Source organism: Hemiscyllium ocellatum, chromosome 2 (genome assembly GCF_020745735.1).
Source record: "Hemiscyllium ocellatum isolate sHemOce1 chromosome 2, sHemOce1.pat.X.cur, whole genome shotgun sequence".
NCBI classification, from domain to species: Eukaryota; Metazoa; Chordata; class Chondrichthyes; order Orectolobiformes; family Hemiscylliidae; genus Hemiscyllium; species Hemiscyllium ocellatum.
Genome location: NC_083402.1, coordinates 99147612 through 99165648, shown reverse-complemented (window position 1 = coordinate 99165648; position 18037 = coordinate 99147612). Strand labels below are relative to the sequence as shown.

Genomic DNA, 18037 nt, shown 5'->3' with positions numbered 1-18037 from the left:
AGTCACCATGCCACCCGTGTTAAGTTGGCTGACCCCAATATCAGATTGCTTACAATTTAATGCAATTGGCAAAGGAAGTTGATTAGGAGTGAGAAGTCCTTTTTCTTTTCAGAAGTACAAAGATAGAAAGGGGTTGCATTTTTTGGGAGGTACACTCTGCACAATGACTCTTTGAAACTCTTCACCTGACATCCAAAATCATTCTGAGGAAGGGTCACTCAACCTGAAGAATTAACTCTGATTTCTGTCTCTACAGATGCTGTCAGACCTGCTGAGTTTTTCCAGCAATTTCTACTTTTTTTTCAGATTTACTGCATCCACATTCTTTCAGTTTTTATCCAAAATCATTTATGTTTACAACTAATGGATCCAACACTTGGGCCTTGCCCTCCTGTTTTGGTTTACCCTGAGTTTGTTAATGCCAACACTACCTGCCTTCAAAAAACTTGCTTCAGTACCTTTCTGAAAAAGGACAAGAACTTCCCACAATTTCTATTGTTTCTGACAGCTTCAAACTGCTTCCTGAACCCACTCATGAGGACTGATTTCCCCACCCTGATTTTCCTGTCCTTGATCTCCCCCAAACAATTGATTGAGGCTAGCAAGCTTCCTACTTGATCCATCACTGAATCCCATTAGAGGACTCTAAAATTCAACTAATTTCATTCCAACTCTTGCCATCCAGCCTGATCTCTTACCTGGAGATTGAAATGCATCTGCTCTTATCTTATCACCAACGTCTGAAAGCAAAATCATCGGCTGCTTGAACCTCAAGATTGGAGTCTACACATTTTCCCATTTTATTTCCTGGTGTCCTTTATAACCTGTGGGAGTTCTCTTTCATTTTACCAAATACTCACTGTTTTATACTCACTAGAAAATATAAACAAATATTTAATAATGTTTTCTTAGTAAATGTTATATTTGATTTAGAAAAGCTTCAGACTGTTAGATATTGCTGTGAAACTTCATATTATAGCTACTTCTGGTGACCTGAACCCTTTGTCTAATTGCTGGCAATCCCTTCAATATTCTGTTGTAGACCCATGCCAAAACCAGTTACCAGATTTTGCAAAGAATATTGAAAATGTGTTAGTGCACTTCAATTTATTGTAAATAAATATTGCTGCACTACAATATGTACATGTTGATGACAGTATGAATATCCTTCTGTTTATTAATGAACAGAGCACATGTAATAATGTGGTTTGCCCTGCTTGCAATTTTTCACCTCCCACTTCCCTCTTCTCCTCACTAGGACACAGTTTTTGCCTTTCTTCCTTGAAGTAGGAGGGAGGCCCCGCTTCCAGTTTGTGAAAGACACATGTTCTCCTCCAGCCCAATTCCATTTGCCTGGGCTGATCCGGTCATTGAGTCCTGAAAGATTGGATGAAAGTAAGCAACTCTCAGTAATTGATGACAGGTTGTTTTGATCCAGATTGACAAATTTCTATTAGATGAATAGATTACACTGTAAAAAATACATCATTGATATAGCTACTTTTAAAAAGCTGTCAGATAAAAGTAATCGGAAACCAGCAGATCAGATTTAGGAATCAAAGTCAGCATTACTCCATCAGGATTAAATTACTCTTCAGAAGGCTATCTGTCATCAAAGCTTACAAACACTAAATATCAATATTTGGGTGGCACGATGGCACAGTGGTTAGCACTGCTGCCTCACAGCGCCAGAGATCCGGGTTCAAGTCCTGCCTCGGGCAACTGTGTGTGGAGTTTGCACATTCTCCCCGTGTCTGCGTGGGTTTCCTCCGGGCATTCTGGTTTCCTCCTATAGTCTAAAGATGTGCAGGTTAGTTGAATTGGCCATGATAAATTGCCTGTAGTGTTAGGTGAAGGGGTAAATGTAGGGGAATGGGTCTGGGTGGGTTGCTCTTCGGAAGGTCGGTGTGGACTGTGGGAGGAAACCGGACCACCCGGAGGAAACCCAGGCAGACACGGGGAGAATGTGCAAACTCCACACAGTCAGTCGCCTAAGTCGGGAACTGAACCCGGATCTCTGGTGCTGTGAGGCAGCAGTGCTAACCACTGTGCCACCGTGCCGCCCAAATCTAATTTAATCAAATGAAAAATCACACAACACCAGGTTCTCGTCCAACAGGTTTAATTGGAAACACACTAGCGTTCGGAGCGATGCTCCTTCATCAGGTGATTGATGAAGTTTCCAGTGTCCACTATCTTCCCAGGCAGTGTATTCCACATTTCTACCACCTGCTGAATGAAAAACTATTTTTCCTAACTCTCCCCAAATCTCCTCCCCTTTACCCTCAAACTATGCCCTCTTGTGATTGACCCCTCAACCACGAGGAACAGCTGCTCTCTATCTACCCTGTCCAGATCTCTTATAATCTTATGCACCTCAATCATATCCCCTGCAGTCTTCTCTGTTAGAAGGAAAACAATCCAAGCCTATCAAATGTATCTTGATAGCTCATTTCTCCATTCCAGACAACATCCTGGTGAACCTCCTCTGGTCCGCTCTAGTGTTATCACATTCTTCCTGTTGCAATTGTATGAAACAAAGAATGCTGATTGGTTGGCAAGGATTTGATTATCATTAAGAATGCATCAAGTAACCGATGGCCCTAAGCTTTGGCATAACCTCTTTTTTACCAATTGATTTTACTCTTAGTTGCCTGCTAAAATGGCCTAGAAAACAATTCATTTGGCTCAAAACTAACTAAGAGAAAGTGAGTGCTGCAAATGCTGGAGGACTGCATTGCTCCTCGGATGCTGCCTGAGCTGCTGTGATTTTCCAGTGCCACACTCAAATGTAACTAATACCATATTTCACCAATGGTATTGATATAATTGACCTTACATTTCATCATAATTATCTTCATTCATTACTCATAGCTCTCACACCTTTTCATTTTATTTTCACTTCTTGACCCCATCAGCCCTTTCCTTTCTTTTTCGGTGGCCTTGATATTCATTTTTATCCCAGAAATAGATCAGCTGTATTCTTTTGTGGGATTATCAAGTGTGACAGTTGCTCAACATAAGAATTGTCAGTAAACAAAGACTGCTTTAATGGCTGGTCATGTGGCAGATACACTGCAAAAGCTTTGGCACAAAATTGGATTGAAGTATGTGTAATATTTGTTGTATCTTAGCTTTGCTTTCAAATTTCATCTGTTTTTTTGTTCAGCTGTAAGGTTTAGTGCATCTTCCAAGAGGTTCCAGTTCCTGAAGTAATTAGGAACATACTGATCTCAAAGATGTGCTGGTACACACCACTGTATTGACTGCTTTTGTTTCCCACCACATTACCGGAAATGAGGAATAATCTGACAGAATTTGAAGAGTGCTATAATTTATGTGAGTTTTCTACTTCATTTGTTATTGATAAAGAAAAGAAAAATGACTAACATAGTAACGGGTAACAATGCTAACTCTTTACCTTGCACATCACTGCTCATCCCTGCCCCATTAACTTCCATACTTCTCCAAGTTCAAAACTGATGACTGCATGAAGAAGGGGAAGGAGTGTTCTAGACTGATAGGATGGGAATTGACTGGAATTCATTGCAATATTTGCACTATTTGCAGTCATTACATTTTTTAAAGTTAGTGGAATCTTATAGTCATTTACTCATGTCATTTATAAGCTTATCTGAGTTGCTGGATAATATTGAACTATGAGCTGAGTTTTCATACACAAAATTACAATATAGTAACATCCATTGATCACCAATATCACCCAGAAAAGAAATATATGTACCAATCCAGAAAGAACGTCTTCCACTGAAGTCCCACAACCATTCCATGTCTTGTTTTGAAATGACACTCACAAGGTTGCCATGGTACCTGCAGAGATAATTAGGACTCCACTCAAACAGAAACTTTCACTAAGCATTAAAATTTAAAAGAAATTATCTGAATGGTGAGCAGTGGCAAGAGAATCAATTGTCAATTCATGAAAGGTTGTTTCTAATTATCCTGTTTGGGATGAGGCCAACTTTCAACTAACTTTGGCTGCATTGGTGACAGTAAAAAAGTGAGAACAGGTTGGCTGGTTATTTTGATCACTGGTATCTGACAAGATAGAGCCATTTGATACCAAATCAGATACCAAATGGTGCAATTAAGTATCATCAACATACTGTTTATGGTTTGCTGCTAACCTGTGAATATATCATTAGCAAAAGCTGAGGAATAATTTATTTTCCTGAATAACAATAGTTAGATATTGTAACATGAGATATGTAAAAATAGTTCTTAAGCTTAAAACACCTTTTTAGATGAATCTGCCACTTTTGTTGCTGTACCTCCAAATATAAACACTGGAGACGGATCGGGTAGGTAAAAACAATGACTGCAGATGCTGGAAACCAGATTCTGGATCAGTGGTGCTGGAAGAGCACAGCTGTTCAGGCAGCATCCAGCGAGCAGCGAAATTGACGTTTCGGGCAAAAGCCCTTCATCAGGAATAAAGGCAGTGAGCTAGAAGCATGGAGAGATAAGCTAGAGGAGGGTGGGGTGGGGAGAAAGTAGCATAGAGTACAATGGGTGAGTGGGGGAGGCAAATGTGGCTGTGGTACCGAGTTTGTTTCACGACATGGTTGAAGAGCTTCAGGGCAGAGGAAATGACCTGGGAGTTGCAGTGGGAGAGGGACTTCCTAAGATTCTTGTAGAGAGAAGAGGAAAACTTCTTCAGGGGAAGGAATCCTTGCAAGAGGATTCACAGTAGGGTTAAAATCAACTAGGTAAAAACAATGACTGTTGATTTTAACCCTACTGTGAATCCTCTTGCAAGGATGCCTGCCTTGAAGAAGTTTTCCTCCTCTCTCTACAAGAATCTCAGGGAGTCCCTCTCCCACTGCAACTCCCAGGTCATTTCCTCTGCCCTTAAGCTCTTCAACCATGTCGTGAAACAAACTCAGTACCACAGCCACATTTGCCTCCCCACTCACCCATTGTACTCTATGCTACTTTCTCCCCACTCCACCCTCCTCTAGCTTATCTCTCCATGCTTTCAGCTCAGTGCCTTTATTCCTGATGAAGGGCTTTTGCCCGAAACGTCGATTTCGCTGCTCGATGGATGCTACTGGAGAAGGATCACCAGACTCAAAGCATTCACTCTGCTTACTCCCCACAGATGTTGCCAGACTTGCTGAGCATCTCCAGCAATTTCTGATTTTGTTCGAGACACTGGCTGGTTTTTCACAGACCGCCTCAAGGGGGCAAATGAATCGGATGATGTGATGATACAGCATATCCTGACAGGCTGGCAAGTCATATATTCAAAGTAATCTTAAAATGAAATGGTCCAAATTAATATTTTACACATAAATCATTGAGGATTAATTACTGAACTTGGCGCTTAATGCTAACTAGTGCTAACTTCCGCTGAATATTGTCATCCAAGAATTACAAGCAATGCATCATTCATATCTAGTATGCATCATTCGGATTAAGGCTTACATTTCCTTGCAGGCTCTGGCTGCTCCAATCCAGGTTGCCTTATGTTTAGTGTTTAGATAATAGCACCTATAATCATGGTAAGTCCATCCAGAGGGACATATCTTGGAACTTGGCTCCTAAAATTTAAAATAAATGCGAGTTTGTCAATATTTGTTCTTTTGTTGCATGTATTCAGTTTATCACTCCACAACATCACTATATAGCAATGACAAATTCAGTGATATTCCTGATTGAAATACAAGTATTGGCTTGAAAAGCTTTGTCTTTCAATTAAGTGAGAGTTTGGCAATGGTGAATGTTGCCTTGAAGGGAGTGATTAGAGTTGGGAACAAACAATTTTCATCTTGCAATTAGTGAAGACACCAAGTGTGGCCAGAACAACACTACTGCAAGCTTTGCATAGATAAACAGTAATGAGGAAAATCAATGCCATTAGTGAAATAGCCAGCGGAACTAGCTTTTGCAAGCAGAAGCAACAACTATGCAAAAATTAAACCAGATATAAAATCAGAAGTATTAATAACTTGCACATTTCCTGCAAGACATACTCGCTTCTTAAAAATCTGACATTAACACGTAGTTTCCCCCTTGTTACCCAACTATAAAGATTTTTTCCAACATTCAGGAACAAAGTAATTGGTCATAAAGATGTATTTCTGTTATTCCAGGCAAGTTAAAATATTGTTCAGAAGATAAGAAAATTAAATATGAGCAAGTAATCTTAAAATGTGAGACAATGATATAGTGGCATTCTCACTGGACTAGTAATCTAGAACCTGGGGGTAATGATTCCAATGCCATGTAGACGGTGACATTTGAATCCAATTAACATTAGAATAAAAAGATGATCCAATGGTGACCATGTAACCATTGTTGATCTTCACAAAAAGAACACATCTGGTTCACATACATCCTTCAGGGAAGGAAATCTGCTATCCTTACCTGGTCTCGCCTACATGTGACATGAGATCCAAAGCTATGTTGTTAATTCTTTAGGGATGGGAATGAATGCTGGCTTAGCCAATGATGCTTATCTTTCATAACTGAATAAAAATAAATAAAATGTTCCAGCAGCTTAATGTTCATATATGGAAATGCTGTACCAGCACAGCAGGAACGTTAAGCCTTTAACACCAGGAATTATGGTAGCTTATCAGCAACAAGGAAGTTGAAAATAGATGTCTTTCAGCATAATCAAAGTTTAAACACCATTAACTGAATTTTAATGAAGATCAGACCAGTGAGCCTAACTGCAGAGGTGGGTAGGTTGTTGGAGGAGATTCTGAGAGACAGGATTACATGCATTTGGAAAGGTAAGGACTGATTAGAGATAGTGACCATGTCTTTGTGCGTTGTAAATCATGTCTCACATACTTGACTGAGTTTTTTGAAAAGATAGCTCCACAGAGGCCAGTATGCCATCACCAAATCACCCAAAATTTACATGTGAAGGGTCCTTGACACTGATCCAACTTCCTCAGAGCGAGCTTTCACAGTGATCAGAACCTCTTACACAGCAAGGGCTCCCTGACTGGACCAGATTAACAGCCCCAGTCAGGGAATTCATAATCTATGAGGTCCACATGGATGACTTGGCTACAATCACTACATCCTTCCTTTTCTGCTCTTCAGAAAGACTGTAATGTTTGAATTTTCAGGTTTATTTCTTTATTTTATACTTAATATGAAAAACGTGTCACTTTACTATAATTACTGCAAAGTTTAACTTTTAACTTTATTCTTTCTTTCTACTTTGTTCTTAAGAATATGTACCCAGGTATTTGTACCTAAGATGGCACCTTGTGTAGCAGCATTGTATAATTTGGACTGTACTCCTCTACTTTTGTACTTGTGTGCACGTGACAATCAAATCTAACCAAATCTGAGGACGTAACTGTTTCTTTTTTTGAGGCTCCTCCTAGGGCATTTTAATGCCAGATCAGGTTCCTCCAAATGCATCTCTAATGTGGGCAGTGTGTAACACAGTAGTTCACTTCTTGTGCTCAGAACATCTGGAAAGAAATCCATTCACCTCTTCAAGGTGCAAAGGTGTCAAGGTGCTGATGTCTATCATATCCATCCCAAATTCCAAGATATCTTCAAAGCTTTGTGGAGAGGGCCCATGGGCACCAGAATAAACTGGAAAGACAGTCAAGGAGCTGGGCACGTTTTGTTCCCGCAGTGTTTGCAAGTTTGCAGCTAGCAAGATCTTTTATATGGTTATATCACTAATCCCACATACCAAATGATCTCTCAGCATCTCATTAAGGCTTAAAACAAAGACACATGCCTCTGCCAGCTGTCTTAACAGAGTAAAAAAATCCTGATATAGATTCCCTGGTTCCTGAATGGCCAAGTAAAACTGCAGGCTTGGGGTTGTAATATTCCTTAACTAAATTCGTCAAGTTTTGAAAGGTATGAAAATGTTGCCCTTCATGTCCCTTTTCAATCTTTCTTTTCTCACATCAAAAATATGCTCCTTAATTTTAAACGCCCCCACCCTAGGTAAAAGACCTTTGTTTTTCACCTTATTTACGCTCCTCATGCTTTTATAAACATCTATAAAGTCATCCCTCAAGCTCCTATGTCCAGTGAAAAAGTCCCAGCCTGTCCAGCCTCTCCTTACTACTTAAACCGTCCAGACCCAGCAATATTTTTCTATATCTTTGCTGAACCCTCTCCAAATTAATAATATCCTCCCTATCTATCTCATAAAAATGTTTACAAAGTCTTCACATGAAAAGTGCAGTTTGGAATTTGAAGAGTGAGCTAAATGAATTCATACATTTACAAATGACACCAATATTTTGGGCGGCACGGTGGCACAGTGGTTAGCACTGCTGCCTCACAGTGCCAGAGACCTGGGTTCAATTCCCGACTCAGGCGACTGACTGTGTGGAGTTTACACATTCTCCCTGTGTGTGCGTGGGTTTCCTCCGGGTGCTCCGGTTTCCTCCCAGAGTCCAAAGATGTGCAGGTGAATTGGCCATGCCAAATTATCCCTAGTGTTAGGTAAAGGTGTAAATGTAGGGGCATGGGTGGGTTGCACTTCGGTGGGTCGGTGTGGACTTGTTGGGCCGAAGGGCCCGTTTCCACACTGTAAGTAATCTAATCTAATTAGTCGTACAATAGACAGCAAAGAATGTTATCTAAGAGAATAATGGGATCTTGATCACTGGGACAGTGGGCCAAGGAATGGCAAATGGAGATTAATTTAGATAAATGTGAGGTGTTGCATTTTAATTAGACAAACCAGAGCAGGATTGACACTTAATGGTAGGGCACTGGGGATTGTTGTCAAACAGCGAGACCTGGGGGTGCAGGTGCATAATTCCTTGAAAGTGGTGTCACAGGTAGACATGTCTGTGAAGAAGGTGTTTGGCACATTTGTCTTCATTGGTCAAAGTACTGGGTACAAGAATTAGGTTGTCTCATTATGGCTATACAATACATTGGTAAGGTCACATTAGGAGTACTGCATACAATTCTAATTGCCCTGTTACATGAAAGATGTTATTAAACTGGAAAGAGTGCAAGGAAAATTCACATGGATGTTACTGAGACTGGACAGCTTGAGTTATAAGAGACCTCCAAAACTAGAGGTCATAGATTTAAGGTGGTTGGGGAAAGATTTAAAAGGGATCTGATGGGTAACTTATTCACAAACAATGTGGTACGTATATGGAACAAGTTGACATAGGAAGTGGTAGAGGCAAGTACAATTACAACATTTAAAGACATTTGGACAGGTACATGGATTAGGAAGGGCTATGGACCATATCCAGGCAAATGGGACTGGTTCAGTTTAGGTAACCTGGTCAGCAAAGGGTCTGTTTCTTTAAAACCATAACAATCAACTCAGCCATTTCCCAAACATGTCATTTCCCATCATTTAAAGGTAATTTCAGATATACAGTTTGTTTTCAGTATTTAAGATAGGTATTTTGGACGAATCTGATTCAGGATCCATACAATGATATTCTGCAAATAAATCAGCTTTGGGTAAAATATGGGAAGTGCCAGTAAGATGTGCTCCTAGTCACTATTCAACAGGACTTTTACCACCGGAATGAGTAAATATTCCTCTCTTGTATGTCATCATATCTCAGCTTGAAACTCAGGAGATATGCCTGAAGTGTCATGGAAACATTACAAAGACAAACTTGCCTGAGATATTCTTTCGAATACAGTGAATATCACTCCTGATTAAATCTCTCACATTTCAGACTATGTCTATACCGCCCAGTATCTAAACAAATAATAGTGTTTACCATGTTCTTGTATAAGGTAATAATTCTAACAAGTTTATAATGAAGTGGGATTAAGCTTTACCCAATATGATGTCGTCACAAGTGTTCGGGTGAAGAATTGGGCATCCTAGCATGAGATCCCTTTGTACCTTAGTTGTTATAAACTTGGCTTCCAAGATCTGTTATTTAGGCTAGGAACAATTGAGCAAATCTGAGGGCCATTGAATGTTTCAATTTCACTGTGTTGTAAATCCGTAAATCTTGGCTCTTGATAAAGTCTTGAATAATTACATCCAACTAATAAATGTAAGTCGCATGTTATTACAATAATGACATAAATAATGGTATATTATGTAAGATAAGTGCCTCTTTTGATGAGACTCAACAATGGTCTATTTTCTCGGAGGATAAGGTCGGAAGTCTCCCAACACCAGGTTATAGTCCAACAGATTTATTTTAAATCGCAAGTTTTTGCAGCACTGTTCCTTCGTCAGGTAAAGTTGCCCACCCTAATTCAACACCAGCACCTCCACATTCTCGGAGAATAGTGAAAGCTCCACAATATGTGAATTTGGGCATTCAGAGACTTGGGGCAGTTGGGTCATGGTAAGTTTAATTATAGATACTAAGTTACAATATTAATATTAACTGGCCCTGGTTTGTCATCTATGCTCAGTATCAGGTAAAGTTGCCATAATGTTACCAGACCATGAAGCAGAGATGAATAGTAATAGTTTAACTTGAGTATAACCATGCTTCAGTTGAGGGGAGAGGTTGAGAAGGAGAGTCCTTCATGGTAACTTCAGTTGGTGCAGAAATTGAACTCATGCTGTTGGCATCATTCTGCATCACAAACTGGCAATCCAGTCAACTGAGCTAACTGACCCCCACCTCACGTGACCAGAAAAAAAGTCCAAATTCTGTGCTCATAGCAAAAAGCCAAAATTCTAGATAGAGAAGTTCAGTCATATCCTCAATGGTCCTTCATACATTTTCTTAGTGGCCCTCCCATGGTGTTAGAAACAATAAAAACAATCAAATCCTTGACTAGTGAGAAAGCTCCAGCAGCTGATGGTCTCCCAGTTGAGGACTACAGGGCAGGAGATGAAGACAATCGCTGAACTTGATCAGTCCATGTGGCAGCAAGTTTTCTGCCCATAAAACAACAATAACGCTTGCATTGTCCGCTTGTAGAATAGGAAAGAAATTCATCAAACGTGCAGCAATCACATAGATATCCCACTCCTCTGCATCACTGGCAAATGTTTCACCAGTATCCTTCTAAACAGTTTTAATGCACATCTCAACCAGGATCTGCTGTCAGAGAGTCAGTGCAGTTTCAGTAATGGTTGAGGAATCACTGATATGGTGCTTACAGTTAGCTGGTGGAGGACGCCAAGAACAGGACATGGATCCTCAACAACTTAATGACTAATCTGACAAGACCAGTGGCAGAGTCTGCATGTGGGCCTATGGGAAAGTAATGGTGAAATGCAGCTGCCTAAAGCAATTCATCATGTTGTTCTGACAGTTCCATGCTCACCCAGCCCCAGACAATGAAAATATATATTCCCAGTCACTGATGGAGTCAAACAGATTGTCCATCTTCTGTGATGGCATTGCTGATATCAGAATAAGATATCACAGAGATGAAAACCTTTCCAGTCTGAGACAACTCCTGGCAAAGACATATCTCACGATGTCCAGTTTCCAATGACTGTGAATCAGCTACAGACTCAGGAGTTCAACATGCAATACAGGATAGTGTTATGGACCAGAACAGATCCAGCCTAGCCATTCACCACCAAACCCTTGCCCCTCCACAGTATTATAAGGAGATAACTTCATCCCGAACTGTTATAATTATTTTAAGTTCACTGTAAAGTCTTGTGTTCCAGACATGATTCAATTGATGCACCACTAGGCTTTAATCAAAACACACTTTATCCTTACAACACAGTTAAAGCACCTAAAAAGAACTTGCATTACGTTAACTTTACTGAAATACTTAACAAGATAATGTATTATTTAACCACTAATCATCAACTGAGTCAATATAGGCAGCATCCCTCAAATACATCCTTTGACAAAAATGCAATTCAGTAAAGCAGCTTTGTTTCTCATGTGCTGTCTCTCTCCAGTCCAGAGAAAGAGATAATCTGCCCCTTTTGAATTTTAAGAGGAAGTCTTGCTGTCTTAAGACTCTAGCAGCAGAGAACTCAAGCTTTTAGCTTCGGCAGCTAGCAGAAATCTTCTCACCAACTGAAAGGAAACTAAGGAACTTTCTGACTCCATGTGAGCCCTGAGCTCGCCCTCTCATGATTCTTTTGTTTCAGGGACAACTTAAAAGCTGTTCACCAACAGCCTGTCTGAAGAAGATATTCTGGCACCACTGTGATAACATCTCTCTGAAAGGAAAACAGGACAGAAAACATCTCTCAAAGGTTCAGTACCTTAACAATGAACATTTTCTGCACTGTGTGTGACAACATCAACCACTTAGTTCAGTAGCACACTCTTTTGAGCTGTCTTATTCACAAGATTCATGGACAAATTACTAAAGCAAGTGTTCATTGGCAAAAGACTACACCATGGTGGGAACAAAAAAGACTCTGGTGCGGCCGTATCTGGAGTATTGTGTGCAGTTTTGGTCGCCATACTATAGGAAGGATGTGGAGGCACTGGAACGGGTGTAGAGGAGGTTTACCAGGATGTTGCCTGGTATGGTAGGAAGATCGTATGAGGAAAGGCTGAGGAACTTGGGTCTGTTTTCATTGGAGAAAAGAAGGTTTAGGGATGACTTGATAGAGGTGTACAAGATGATTAGAGGTTTAGATAGGGTTGACCACGTATGGAGTCAGATATTACGAGGGGGCATAGCTTCAAATTAAGGGGTGGTAGGTATAGGACAGATGTTAGGGGTAGATTCTTTACTCAGCGAGTCGTGAGTTCATGGAATGCCCTGCCAGTAACAGTGGTGGACTCTCCCTCTTTATGGGCATTTAAACGGGCATTGGATAGCCATATGGAGGATAGTGGACTAGTGTAGGTTAGGTGGGCTTGGATCGATGCAACATCGAGGGCCGAAGGGCCTGTACTGCGCTGTATTTTTTTATGTTCTATGTTCTATGACTAACTTTAAAGCTTTAGTCCTGCCCTTGCTCCTCTACACATGCGAGATTTGGTATGTGTGTTAGCCAGGGCATGAGATACGGTGCATATAGTCAAATTACGAGCCCCTATACCGCTTTGGGGACCAGTCTTTATGGCTGATTAGCCTATCATTTAATACTGTCAATGTCCAAAGCAGTCAATCTGGCATCTAAATTATTCGGATAGATGAGTTAATTGGTTCTAAACCATAGCATTGATTGGCTAAGTAGCAGGATGTGGCAGTTCACTAGTCACTCCTTTTCTGTATACCGCAAGGGATTCTGTCTGTGCTTTAACATTGATTATTGAACATTGATCTTTGGACATAACTACAGGTTGTGCAAGGGATAGTTGGTGATATTTGATTCTAAGCAGGTTCCCCACGCTTACCTCTTACACCATAACAGGCAGGATCCTCCTCAAGATTGAGAGTGAGTAATAATTATCAATGAAAATAAGACAATATTGTGAGCAAAATCGTACTTGCCAAATGGCAGAATGACAGGAGTGAGAGGAACGTGAGTGAGACACAAGAACTTAGAGTAAAAAGTGAGTTCTGCAGATGCTGGAGATCAGAGCTGAAAATGTGTTGCTGGTTAAAGCACAGCAGGTTAGGCAGCATCCAAGGAACAGGAAATTCGACGTTTCGGGCCTTCCTGATGAAGGGCTCTGGCCCGAAACATCGAATTTCCTGTTCCTTGGTTGCTGCCTAACCTGCTGTGCTTTAACCAGCAACACATTTTCAGCACAAGAACTTAGAGACAGAAGAAGACCTCATGTATTTAAAAGATTTAGCATGATGGTGGGAATGTTAGCCAGTTAACCATTGTAGGACATTAAATATGTTAGCGAAGAGGATGAGAGAAGCTGATAATCTGAAGGGACTTCCAATACTGGGCTCATGTCACTGATTAAAATCAGCAAACTCCTTCCTAATCACAAATAAACTTGTGTGTTCCAATGCATTTTCAAGTGTGTGAAAGAATCTTATCAATAGTAATTGGGTAAGAATTTTCAACGAGTGATCTGGGTTGGAAATACAGTAATTCTTAGTTTCCTTAAAAAAAAGCTAACCTGTTGTACAGGAATCTGTTGTGAAGCTGGCACTGTTGTGACTTTGTCAATCTGTGAAAGTTCTGTTTTACCAAGAAAATGCTGTTGACTCTGGCTGGTGATCACCACTGTTGCTCTTCTATTGTACACTGATGGACTACGGTCACCTTCAACTTTCAGTGCTATTACTCCATGGTACTAAACAGGAAGAGAGGAATTAATCAGAAAATTCTAGACAACATTAATATAATAAAGCAATACATCAAGCTCAGATCCAGAATAAAATATTCCCCGAAAAGTTTACTCATTTCATGGAAACATGTTAGACAAGTTTCCAGAAAAAAAGTCTCCAGATTTAAAAATGGCAAATGTCATTTGATTATTTTAAAGAAGGCCTATCTGGACCTTCTCTAAACCATAACTGTGGACCTGTATGGTTGAATTAAATTTAGAGAGGATACTGAAATCTATCATCAATGATGTGTTGAACTACCCACTGGATGCTTTGAGATTTTCTGGTCTATGTAACATACCACAAAAGTCACATTCTTGTTGAGATAGACATCTTGAGGTTTTCCTTCAACACTATTGCTTGGCTTCAATGTCAAAGACAGTGATATGTAGTCAGGGTTCTGTACTTAGTGATGTCTTTTTATTTAATTACTCATGGCTCATGGGAATTGTTGTCTGGCCAGAATTTATTGACTTTGCCTAGATGCCCTTGAGAAGGTGGTGGTAACTGACTTCTTAAACACAGCAGCCCACGTACTGTAGGTTGACCCACAATGTCCTTAGGGAGGGAATTTAGTTACTGTAACTGACTGATTGAAGCTTCAGCCATGACTCCATTACAAAGAGACAATAACTGAGGGAAAGGTGGATTCCATTAAACTGGGATGTCACATGTCATGATATCACATACTCTAAGGTACAGGCCTGACTGATCTGTAATTCAGTCCCCATTATACAGTCCTCATGACCATTACTCATTTCCCACTCACACACCATAATCAAAATGCAACAAGGAAACTGTGCCCTGCAGCAATAACATGCTACAGCCAACATTAACATGATGATCGTGGGACGTTTCTCCCTTACTAGGGAGGAGTCCAATCCCTGGAAGCTTCCAATTCAACTGACTGGCCAACAGCTCCAGACAGCATTGAAAGTCATGTAGATTACAGCACAATGTTCCAAAAAGACGCAGACAAAGCAAGTAAGTGGGGAAAGCATTGACAAGTAGAATTTAATGTCAGGATGTGACGAGATATGTATCATTCAATTTTGGGAATTTGTGATCACAGTTACTTAATATAAAAAAGCTTCAGTGGACCCAAAATGTTATCTTGATTTTTCTCCACAGAAGCTGCCAGACCTGCTGAGCTTTTCCAGCAATTCCTGTTTTTGTTTCTGATATCCAGTATCTGCAGTTCTTTCAGATTTTCTCTAATATATGCAATTGACCATTTATATGGAATTTTCAGATATGTTATTCAGTTTGTTAAGGAATAGAAAGTTGTATATGATACACTAGTTAATTAGACAAAGAACAAGGTACAATCCATGACAAATGAGGATAGATCACTGATACCAGAGGATGAACAGGTCATTGGCATGGAATGGGCCAATCTCATTAAAGTTGTGAAAGTAGTATCCTGCTCTCCTGCCGAAGTGATAGGGAACTCGTCCCTGGATCTTCCTTCGATCTGGTTCATGTTCCATCTGAGGAAGACAGTTCTCTGACAAGGACTGCCCACTGATCCTGAGCAATTGTTGATGTGCTACATTTCTACTGGCAGGTAACTTATGCTGTATCAATCACCGATTTGAATTCTTTCAGTCGAAGAGAACTAGATAGCTACTTGTTACGTCAGGATGAACATCCTCTAATGACCCACCTTCATCTGAAGATTAATTATCTTTGTAAGAACAAAACTTCTTATTTCAAAACACTGCATTGATAAGAAGGTACATATGGTGCCAGATAGATATTTTTTGTCATCACAAAGTGACAACTATTAGTGGTAAACCAGAGAATTGGGAAAGTTTTAAAGAACAATAAATGATGACCAAAAAATTATAATGAGAAAGGAGAAAATAAACTTTGAGGGAAACCTTGTAAGCAATATCAAGACAGAAAATAATCCTTCTAAAAATAAATAAAAAAGAAGAAAGAAGTTAAAATGAGCATAGGCCCATTGGAGAATGAGGTTAGGAAATACTATTGGGGAATTATTGGAAAGAGAAGTTGGCATAAATATTTTGCACCCATCTTCTCAAAAGACGACACCAAAATTACTAAATACACAAGAAGAAAAAGGACAGGAATTAAAATAATAACTTTCACTCGAGAGCAAATGCTGCAGAAGCTATTCATTCTAAGGATCGGTGGCACAATGGCACAGTGGTTAGCACTGCTGCCTCACAGCGCCAGAAACCTGGGTTCAATTCCCACCTCAGGCAACTGTCTGTGTGGAGTTTGCACATTCTCCCTGTGTCTGTGTGGGTTTTCTCCAGGTGCTCCGGTTTCCTCCCACAGTCCAAAGATGTGCAGGTTAGGTGAATTGGCCATGCTAAAATTGCCCCTAGTGTTAGGTGTAGGGGAATGGGTCTGGGTTTGTTGCTCTTCGGAGAGTCGATGTGGACTTGTTGGGCCAAAGGGCCCGTTTCCACACTATAAGTAATCTAATCCCTGTACCAAATGGGATGTATCCTCAGTATTACAGGAGTTAGCTACAGAGATAATGGATTTTCTGGTAGTAATCCTCAGATTTTGGAAAAGTCCTAGAGGAGAGGAGAGGATGAGTAGGTTGGGCCTGTACTCAATTGGAATGTAGAAGATTAAGAGGAAACCTGATTGAAACATACAAGATTCTTAAAGGATTTAATAGAAGTTCTGAGGAAGGCTCACTCAACCCAAAACATTAACTCTGATTTCTCTCCACAAACGCTGCCAGACCTGCTGAGTTTTTTTCTGCAATTTCTGATTTTGCTTCTCAAAGGACTTGATAGGAAATGACCGTAGATGCAGAAAGGTTGTTTCATCTTGTGAGACAACCTAGGATCAGAGAGCATAACCTCAGATGAAGTGATGACAAATTTAAAACAGAGATGAGGAGGAATTTCTTCTCTCAAAAGATTGTGAATCTGTGGAATTCTTTATCATAGAGGACTACTAAAGCTTGGTCATTAAGTATATTCAAAGTTGAGATAGAACAGACTTTTAAGAGATCAATGGTCTTGGGAAAAGGCAGGAAGTTGGAGTTGAAGGTGATCAGATCAGCAATGATCTAATAAGATAGCAGAGCAGGTTCAATGGGCTAAATAGAGTACTTCTGCTCCCATGTCTTACAGTCAATGCTGTGTTGTGATCTTGGTGATCCTGATGATTCTTGTGGTGAACTTTCTTATACTTTCCTTTTGCCTTTATTTACTAGAAATTTATTTGAGGAAGGCTAATTACCTTGGTAGCAACAGTATAATCTGGTCTCCTGCTACACAGGAAATACTAGAAACATCCAGTTTTAAAGGCACCTGAATTTCCAACAGCTTTTTAGACCAAGAAAGTTAAATGATTTAGTGGTGAGAAAGTAAAAATTGGCAGAGTGATTGTATGTGTTCGTGACCTTAATTTCCTGTTCAAGGTCAGCACTCCAATACTGAGATCAAATACAGGCTGTTTCCATCTAAATTGGAAATATTGACTAATAGCAAAGAGACATAATTTTAAGGTGAAAGGTAAGAGGCTTAGAGTAGATTTCAAGAAAAGTTTCTTTTCAAACAAAGAATGGCAGGGGTCTGGAGTGCACTACCTGGGAGTGTAGTTGAAATGTGTAACCTCTCACCCTTTAAAAAGAACTTGGATGGATGCTTAAAGTGTCATACCATTGACTAGATCCAACACAATTTAGATGTAAAATCATTTTAAAATTTACCTGACATAGCAATTAAATTCAGAGTGTAGCAGACATTTACTAAATCATCAGATCAAGGAATCAGAGAATGAGACTAGGTTTAGTCTGTACTGATCTTTCAGTACATATATCCTATTGGTGATGATGTGAAAGTGCCTTCACCTGACAAAGGACAGCACTCTGAAAGCTTGTGATTTCAAATAAATCTGTTATACCATGACC

At 40.0% G+C, this 18037-nt stretch overlaps 1 protein-coding gene and 1 long non-coding RNA gene across 7 annotated transcripts in view; one reads left to right on the top strand and one right to left on the bottom strand.

Moving 5' to 3' along the window:
* Positions 1-18037, top strand: part of LOC132824390 (uncharacterized) — a 139840-nt gene that overhangs the window by 38356 nt on the left and 83447 nt on the right. For 2 of the 3 annotated variants that reach the window (XR_009645663.1, XR_009645665.1), the window contains 3 exons: positions 1259-1395; positions 3170-3339; positions 12032-12139. The exons of the other annotated variant lie outside the window; for it this stretch is intronic. This is a non-coding gene — a long non-coding RNA (uncharacterized LOC132824390). The remainder of the gene's footprint in view (positions 1-1258; positions 1396-3169; positions 3340-12031; positions 12140-18037) is intronic. 3 annotated transcript variants of the gene reach the window in all.
* frem1a (Fras1 related extracellular matrix 1a) overlaps positions 1132-18037 on the bottom strand; it is a 400521-nt gene continuing 383615 nt past the window's right edge. For all 4 annotated transcript variants that reach the window (XM_060838775.1, XM_060838786.1, XM_060838793.1 and 1 more), the window contains 4 exons: positions 13923-14099; positions 5446-5561; positions 3743-3828; positions 1132-1377 (listed from right to left, as the gene is read on the bottom strand). In XM_060838775.1, the coding sequence (XP_060694758.1) occupies positions 1178-1377; positions 3743-3828; positions 5446-5561; positions 13923-14099 (579 nt within the window). In that variant the 3' untranslated portion in view covers positions 1132-1177. The remainder of the gene's footprint in view (positions 1378-3742; positions 3829-5445; positions 5562-13922; positions 14100-18037) is intronic.